At 38.8% G+C, this 8,920-nt stretch overlaps 2 protein-coding genes across 2 annotated transcripts in view; both read right to left on the bottom strand.

Moving 5' to 3' along the window:
- The window catches only part of LOC141752190 (uncharacterized), a 6,798-nt gene extending 4,903 nt beyond the window's left edge, over positions 1-1,895 (bottom strand). The window contains exons 1-3 of the mRNA XM_074609894.1: positions 1,819-1,895; positions 430-639; positions 178-316 (exon numbers count right to left, since the gene is read on the bottom strand). Of these exons, the coding sequence (XP_074465995.1) occupies positions 178-316; positions 430-635 (345 nt within the window). The 5' untranslated portion in view covers positions 636-639; positions 1,819-1,895. The remainder of the gene's footprint in view (positions 1-177; positions 317-429; positions 640-1,818) is intronic.
- A 1,279-nt stretch (positions 1,896-3,174) lies between these two features.
- On the bottom strand, positions 3,175-5,225 carry LOC141753005 (mediator of RNA polymerase II transcription subunit 31-like). Its single transcript, XM_074611306.1, has 3 exons — positions 5,087-5,225; positions 4,837-4,933; positions 3,175-4,229 (listed from the first exon to the last, which is right to left on the bottom strand). Exons 1-3 carry the CDS (start codon positions 5,187-5,189, stop codon positions 4,016-4,018), a joined length of 414 nt encoding a protein of 137 aa, XP_074467407.1. The 5' UTR covers positions 5,190-5,225; the 3' UTR covers positions 3,175-4,015.
- Between the last annotated feature and the right edge of the window lie 3,695 nt (positions 5,226-8,920).

The raw sequence follows: 8,920 nt of genomic DNA on the forward strand, positions 1-8,920 counted from the left end.
TAAAATGAGTGTTTTTGTGAATGGAGTCTGGTGGCTGTGATGACGTCAGTATAACTGCTTCAGTCTGAGTCAGCCGTTATATGTCTCTCTTCAAAGCCACCAGACTGCATTCATAAAAACAGTACCTTTCCCTAGAGAACAGGAGAGTAGCTGGTCTCCCGCTGCAGGACGACTCACCCTGATGTGAGGACGGATGTCGTAGCTCCGGCAGTACGTCTCCAGGTACCTCTGGACCTCCTGATGGGGCAGGAAGCTGTTCAGCTGGGGGTCAAAGGGGAAGTCAGGGAACATCATCACCTCCTTGGGAAGGTTGGTTCTGTAGAGAGGAGACGGAGACGTTAGAGGACGACCAACTGGACAGGACCTGAAGGACGGGTCTTGACCAGGAGGACCAACTGGACAGGACCTGAAGGACGGGTGTGGACGTACCGGAGGTCTCTGTACATGCTGCTTTGGATGGGTCTCCCGTGGTCGTCGGTTCCGACCCGCTCGTCGTAGCACCAGGTGCCGCCGATGCTGTCGGAGAGCTCGAACACCACCGGGGGGGTGAAGCTGTGGACGCGGGACAGGATGTGTCTCGCTGCACAGAGACCCGCCGCCCCGGCACCGACCACCGCCACCCGCTGCAGCATCATCCTCCTCATCATCCTCATCATCAGACACAGAGAGACAACAGAGACAACAAGTCACATTATTCCTACTAGATATTAATACACTAATAAATGATGATGTGTTTCTATAGATTAAACTACCAGCAGTATATTATATATATATTATTCTGCAGGAGTTCTTTTACTTCTGGTACTTTAAGTATATTTTGTATGGAGGACAGAACCTGCCAACATCAAAAATAAATCAATCAAATCAATAAATGACACAATAAATGTCATTAAATGTAACAAAAGTAATATCAAAAATAAGTCTAGCCATTAATTAATTGATAAAATGTGAAATAAATTAAGATTTATAAATCCATACATTTTAAATAAATTTAAAAAATATAAGTAAATTAATGCAAAAAAATAATTTAAAAATAAAAACAATAAAAGCAAAAATTAAACAGACAAATAAATAAATAGGGCAATTAACACAAAGATAAATAAATAAGTCATTAAATGTGTAAATGAGGCATTAATTAACGGTAACTTTTGGTGAGTTTAGGAGAAATCTACAGATGCAAATAGACAAATTATAGTAAAATAAATCTTTCCACTAGTGTGAAAGAAGACATCGAAGCAAAATAGAACAAAATGCATTAAAAATATATATAAATTAATAACATAATTTAAAAAAAACAATGTTTCTGCTTTCAGTAATTTTCTTTTTCACCTCAAATATGATTCAGTTTCATTTGTTTCTACATGACATGTGAATAAGGTGACCTGACCCAGACAGTATCTATATGATGGACCCTCCCAGAGTGTTTCTGGACTCTGACCTGCTCAAACTGTTCATTTAATGAGCATGTTAACTGGACTTCTCACTGTTACATCATCAAACTAACACTATATAAACTAGTTAACAGGGTGCTTTTTAGTGTTAAAGGACAACCTAACCTTAAAGTATTAATTCTCAAACAAAAAGTCATCTAAATGTTGAATTAATCTTATTAATAAGCCAATAAACTACAGTTTGATTAATCATCACTGAGGTGAACAGCTGAGCTTTGGAGGTCACAACTGCGCATGCACAGGGAGACAACAAACTGTGACGCAATAGCTGACGTAGCTAGTTAGCTTGTTACGTAGTTACATTAAAAATCGACTTTTACACAAAATACTTGAGTTAATCAGCGATAATCAATAAGTTAAGAGTTACCGGAGTCGTCTTCAGTCTTTATATGTTCCGCTGTACCGACCGTTCACTGCGGAAATCAAACAAACGGAACTATTAGCCCTGCGATGGACTGGCGACCTGTCCAGGGTGTACCCTGCCTTCGCCCAATGTCGGCTGGGATCGGCTCCAGCCCCCCCGCGACCCCTAACGGGATAAGCGGTTGCAGATGGATGGATGGATGGATGGAACTATTAGCTAACCGCTAGCTGAGGACCGTTTTTCGAAGGGATGCGATTCACGTCATATCACCGTTACCGCTTTAACTCAACGACGGGGTGTAGTGAGGAGGATGGCTCCCAGGTCCAGACTGTTCCGGGGACAAAGTCCACTTCCGGCAGCACGGATATCCTTCAGAATAAAAGCGACATCGATTCAAAATGTAAATGAGTACAAAATAAAGCTGCACAAGAATCTTTTAAAAATAATTCATATGGAACTGTGATGCTCAGGATCAATAAAGTTACTATCTTTCTATCTATTAAAAATAAATATAGCAATATAAAAAAAATTATGTAAAAATTAATAAATACAAAAACTAATGAAAAAATAAAAGCAAAAATAAATAAATAAAAGGGAAAATTAAACAGAATGAGTAAAAATAAAGTTGCACAAAAATTATTAAATTATGAAATTAGGTTATAAAATTAATGTTTAAATCAAATAATTATTCCTACTGGAGCAGGTATTTTGGAATACATACATTAAAAATAAATATAAAAATATAAAAAATATTATTAAAAAAATAATAAAATAATAAAAGCAAAAATAAATAAATAAAGGGAAAATTAAACAGGATGATTAAATATAAAGTTGCACAAGAATTATTAAATTATAAAAAGATATATTTAATTGGTTGTTTAAATTAAATCATTATTCCTACTGGAGAAGGGATTTTGGAATATAATAAAATCAAATCTGCACACAAAATTCGTCAATAAATAAATACATACATAAATGCTGAACTAAATAAATAATTGAATGAATAAATAAAAGGTTAAAATTAATACATAAATAATAATTGAGCATACAAATAAATACATATTTGTAATTAATCAACAAACACATTAATAAACATCTTAAATATTCTAGAAATCTGTATTTATTTAGTATTCTGTAGAAATACAGACTACAGTGTTTTCTCAACACATTGGACTATTCTCATTCTTTATTTTAATTGTAGATATAGAGATTTGGTAAAAGAAAATTAGATAACGCCAAAATACTGTGGAAAAGATTATTTTAAAGTGGTACAGATTAATTTGTTTAAATACTTACGTGAAGAGCTGCTGTTGACCCCCCCCAACAGGAAATCAGCAAATCAATGACATATAAAACATATTCAAATATTAAATATTTTATTAAAAATAAAGGCAAAGTAGAGATAGGAAAGAGGAAGAAATGTAAATACAATGAGTCTGTCAAATAGTCACTGTGTTTTGGTTGATGTCTGTTCAGGAACCAGGAACTCATTTTCTAACTGCAGTCTGTTAATTATGCTCAACGGCGTCGGTTCCCCGTCAGAAAGGGCCGTCTGACGGCGAGGTAAAGCAGCCGTCTGACGGGAAACTGAAGACGTTTTATCGCTGTCTTCAAAGCCACCAGACTCCATTCATGAAACCAGTATGACCACACAGAACACGAGTAAACACACAACCCCTCTTCTTTCTGCTGGTTCCAAACGTATCACAGCTAGCGTTGACTCAGCTAGCCTAGCATTCCCATTATTCAGAACCGTATTGATCAGCTTCCTGTGCTGACCTCCAGCCCAGCTGCCTGCTGACGGCTGAGTGGACGTTAACATTTGAAAAACAACCTGTTGTTGAACGCAGATGAACCCGACCTTTAACTGGAAACAGGAAGTCCAGAACGTCGAGGCGTCTCCCTCTCAGACGCTGCTTTGTCATTATGAACTCCACAACCTAGAGCCAGACTGATGAACGGTCCGCTGTATGGGCTGATTGATCAATATCTGTTGATGGGTGTGGCTCTGTGATACGGTTGGTCCTCCACAGAGCGCTGACGAGTTGAGTGTTACACCGTAAAACGTCCCCCTCTGGTCACATCTAAGGATCACTATCAAAATGTTTATGTAAAAAACAGAAGTCATAAATCCGTCATCAGTCGAGCTCTGATCCACACGTTTCTATGTACAGTCCTCCTCCCAGCTCTAGTGACGTCATCACTTGGCGGTGGCGTTGCCGTGCGGCGGCGCCTGCTGCTGCGGCTGCTGCTGCTCGGCCAGCGCCTGCTGCAGCCGGGTGCGTTTCCTGGAGTAGTGCTGCCAGTGCAGCAGCTGCTGCTCGTCGATGAACTTGGTGCACTGAGCGTTGACCAGCTCCTTCCTGAAGTGCTCGTACTGCAGCAGCTCCAGCATGTGCAGGCAGTGAGGATACCTGCAGGGGGGGACGCCAAGCGACAGGAAGTCAGGTCTCTACACGCTCTACTGAGGGAGGACATGCCTGAGACAATAACACAGTCTGACACACTGAAGCACCATGGGACGGCAGATTAAAGTGACCCTCTGGTGTTATTCTCTGTGTTTCTCCTGCTCAGAGACAAACCATCAACCAGTTAGTCCGTCTCTCAGGACTGTTAGTCCGTCTCTCAGGACCGTTAGTCCGTCTCTCAGGGCCGTTAGTCCGTCTCTCAGGGCCGTTAGTCCGTCTCTCAGGGCCGTTAGTCCGTCTCTCAGTGCCGTTAGTCCGTCTCTCAGTGCCGTTAGTCCGTCTCTCAGGGCCGTTAGTCCGTCTCTCAGTGCCGTTAGTCCGTCTCTCAGTGCCGTTAGTCCGTCTCTCAGGACTGTTAGTCCGTCTCTCAGTACTGTTAGTCCGTCTCTCAGGACTGTTAGTCCGTCTCTCAGGACTGTTAGTCCGTCTCTCAGTACTGTTAGTCCGTCTCTCAGTACTGTTAGTCCGTCTCTCAGTACTGTTACTCCGTCTCTCAGGACTGTGGCTCCGTCCACCAGATAAAGGCGTTATATATAAACACAGGAAGTCTTACTTGAGGAACTTGGCGTACTCGGGCTCCTTCCAGTACAGCAGGTACTTCAGGTAGTTGATGAAGGGTCTCTCCCTCAGGAAGCCTCTCTGAGCCAAGACTGAACACAAACAGGGAAACAAAGAGAGGCAGTTAGTGAAGAGTTAATTGTTGATTTGAATGACCTGATCTCTGAGAGGTTGTCAGTAATGATCAATCAACAGATATAACTATAACAGTAGTAATATTAGAGGTGTTGTCTGCGGTCACTCACAGTTCAGGTAGTTTGGGTTGGCCAAACACTGGATGAACTCCAGCTCCGACTGGAACCGGTTCCTGGCCTGCTCCTCTGGACCACAAAACACACACAACAACATGACGGTGAATGGATGAATCTGTCTAAAGAGGTACAGATCAGTTTAGGAGACGAGGATTTAGAAAAGCAATTCGGACAAATTATTACAATTTTCAGTTGGGAAACATTTATTTGCGTGTTCACCTTCTTAAAATGAGGATGAGTCACATTAAACTGATAGAATACATCATGTATTCATATAAACAACTGAGACTCAGTCTGAATGAACACGTTATTCTATCATGGAACGCAGCCATGAGAACGAGCCTTCTGAATCAGATGCTGCACCAGACTCCATTCAGACATGCAGCCGTTTAACGATGCTCTGTTTCTCAGCTGAATACAGGAAGCTCGTAGTCAGAGGTCACTTTAACTGTTCATTGAGTTTACTGGTGAACTTGTAATGTGTGCCGATTTGAAGAGTCAGTCTCGGTTGTTCATAAAATGGTTTAGGTGCTCAGAAACACACATTTCTGTCCATAAATAAGGATGTCCTTCAGTGGAAATGAATAACTGTTTTTAGTTTACATTTTCATTTGTATTGATCATTGTTGTAGGTCTATGGAACGAAGGTCAGACTTTTTTTTCGGAATTTTTTTTCAGACTCTTTTTTCAGACTTTTTTTTCAGACTTTTTTTTCTGACATTTTTTCAGACTTTTTTTCAGACTTTTTTTTCTGACTTTCTTTTCAGACTTTTTTTCAGATATTTTTTTTCAGACTTTTTTTTCAGATATTTTTTTTCAGACTTTTTTTTCTGACTTTTTTTCATATTTTTTTTTCAGATATTTTTTTCAGATATTTTTTTCAGACTTTTTTTTCGGAATTTTTTTTCAGACTTTTTTTTCAGACTTTTTTTTCAGACTTTTTTTTCGGACATTTTTTCAGACTTTTTTTTCTGACTTTCTTTTCAGACTTTTTTTTCAGATATTTTTTTTCAGACTTTTTTTTCTGACTTTTTTTCTGACTTTTTTTCTGACTTTTTTTTCAGATATTTTTTTCAGACTTTTTTTTCAGACTTTTTTTTCAGACTTTTTTTTCGGACATTTTTTCAGACTGTCTGTTTGTGGTCGTATTGTGTCTCTTTGTGGTCATTTTGCATCTCTTTGTGGTAGATTTGTGTCTCTTTGTGGTCGTTTTGTATCTCTTTGTGGTAGATTTGTATCTCTTTGTGGTCGTTTTGTATCTCTTTGTGGTAATTTTACGTGTCTTTGTGGCCATTTTGTGTCTCTTTGTGGTCATTTTGTGTTTCTGTGCTCGTTGTATGTCTCTTTGTGATAAGAACACCTTCTGGGTTGCCAGGTTGTAGAGATTCCCATTTCTTAGCTTTTCATTTCAGCTCTTTAGCTCATCTGTAAGACAGCTCCAATGGACCGTTTCAGCACTTCTGGAAAAGTGCTGCAGAACATCTGGACCAGAATCTATTATTAACAACTCATTAACATTTACATCTGCAGACTTGATGGGTTATCATAAACCCCTTTATTAATAATGAATGATTGACATTTATAATTACAGATGACTTTACTAACTGTCGTTGCTGTCATAGTAGAAAGTGAGAAAACTGCAACCCTTGATCACTTTATTAATATTTGTAACAGTGGTTGATGGTTTATTTGACAAATTACCCTTTATTAATGACTTACTGACATTAATGATGACACACTTGATGGTTTATAGTGACAAACTTTGTGGTCATTTTGTATCTCTTTGCGGTAGTTTTATGTCTTTGTTGTCGTTTTGTCGCTGTAGTCATTTTATGTCTGTTTGTGGTCGTTTCATGTCTCTTTGTGGTCATTTTGTGTCTCTTTGTGATCGTTTTGTGTCGTTTTGTGGTCGTTTTGTGTCTTTTTGTGGTCGTTTTATGTCTTTTCGTGGTCGTTTTGTGTCTTTTTGTGGTCGTTTTATGTCTCTTAGTGGTCATTTTGTGTCTCTTTGTGGTCATTTTGTGTCTCTTTGTGGTTGTTTTGTGTTTCTTTGTGGTCGTTTTGTGTGTCTTTGTGGTCGTTTTATGTGTATTTGTGGTCGTTTTGCATCTCTTTGTGATCGTTTATGAACGTTTCACACTGGAGTTAAGAGCACAACCTGTTTCTCTCATACACTGAGAATCTTTTTAATTAGAACAGATGATTACAGATCAAATTTAAAAAATTTTCCCCACAAGCTCCAGCTCCAATTCTGAATTAAAAGTGACATTGTAACTGCATCCTCAGGACAAACTTGGCTCTAAGAAAAGCAGACTCAGCAGTATGTTTCTGCTGTGCAGTATAATGAACGTTTCAGCCTTGTCAATAAAGCTTTAGACTCTTAAAAACTCACAAATACACTAACACTCTTGTCAGAGGGATGTTTTGCCTAATTCGGGAGTGCGTGCAGTTTGTTTCCTAACATCAGAGAGCGAGTGGAGTCTACAGTGTGTAATGATAAAGCGAGTGGAGATACATGCACACATCACATCAAAGCGGTGGATTAGTGCGGATCAGCTGCAGACAAACTCGGTGGTAATGAGAGCTAAAGTCAAAAACTGCAGGGCAACTGTTAGAGCTCCACACATTAGCGTCAGCGTTGGCAATCCTCACTTGAGTCAGCACTTCTTCTTAAGCTTTACGCCTGCAGGAACGACATGTGACCGTTTCAGACAACAAGAACGTGTTAGCAAGAGAAACATCTAGTGACATTATAGAGCAATAACTTTATTTATATATCTCTCAAAGTGCTGCTCTTAAAGGCTCTTGTCAGGGACCTAAGGGTGTGTTTGGACAAATTACACCTTTACTAAGTACATTTACTCAAGTACTGTGCTTAAGTCCAATTTTGAGGTACTTGAGTATTTCCATTTCATGTTACTTTAAACTGCTACTAGATTTCAAATGTTTAGCGTCTCTTAGCTTTGTAGCTTTGTAGCCGTTTTACGCTTCTTTGTGGTCATTTTGTGTCTTTTTGTGGTCATATTGTGTCTCTTTGTGGTTGTTTTGTGTTTCTTTGTGGTCACATTGTGTTTCTTTGTGGTTGTTTTGCATCTAATTTTGTGTCTCTCTGTAGACATGTTGTGTCTCTTTGTAGTTATTTTGTGTCTCTAGTCATTTTGCATCTCTTTTTAGTAATTTCATGTCTCTTTGTAGTTGTTTAGCATCTCTTAGTAGTCGTTTTGCATATCTTTGTAGTCATTTTGCATGTCTTTGTGGTCATTGTATCTTTCTTTGTGGTCACTTTGTGTCTCTTTGTAGTCATTGTGTGTTTCTTTGTGGTCATTTTGTGTCTCTTTGTAGTCATTGTATGTTTCTTTGTGGTCACTTTGTGTCTCTTTGTGGTCATCTTTTGTCTCTTTGTGAGTGTTTTGTGTCTCTTTGTAGTCATTGTATGTTTCTTTGTGGTCATTTTGTGTCTCTTTGTAGTCATTGTATGTTTCTTTGTGGTCACTTTGTGTCTCTTTGTGGTCATCTTTTGTCTCTTTGTGAGTGTTTTGTGTCTCTTTGTAGTCATTGTATGTTTCTTTGTGGTCATTTTGTGTCTCTTTGTAATTGTTTTGTGTCTCTGGTTGTTTTGTGTCTCTTTGTAGTCATTGTGTGTTTCTTTGTGGTCATTTTGTGTCTCTTTGTGGTCATTGTATGTTTCTTTGTGGTCACTTTGTGTCTCTTTGTGGTCATCTTTTGTCTCTTTGTGAGTGTTTTGTGTCTCTTTGTAGTCATTGTATGTTTCTTTGTGGTCATTTTGTGTCTCTTTGTAGTCATTGTATGTTTCTTTGTGGTCACTTT

The sequence above is a fragment of the Sebastes fasciatus genome, chromosome 16 (genome assembly GCF_043250625.1).
Source record: "Sebastes fasciatus isolate fSebFas1 chromosome 16, fSebFas1.pri, whole genome shotgun sequence".
In the NCBI taxonomy this organism is placed as follows: Eukaryota; Metazoa; Chordata; class Actinopteri; order Perciformes; family Sebastidae; genus Sebastes; species Sebastes fasciatus.

Excerpts from the sequence above, each read along its gene's own strand:
- LOC141753005 (XM_074611306.1), bottom strand. The coding sequence starts at position 5,189 with ATGTTGTTGTGTGTGTTTTGTGGTCCAGAGGAGCAGGCCAGGAACCGG. Across the intron at positions 4,934-5,086 it reads CAACCCAAACTACCTGAACT|TCTTGGCTCAGAGAGGCTTC; the intron begins GTGAGTGACCGC and ends GTTTGTGTTCAG. Across the intron at positions 4,230-4,836 it reads GAGTACGCCAAGTTCCTCAA|GTATCCTCACTGCCTGCACA; the intron begins GTAAGACTTCCT and ends CCCCCCCTGCAG.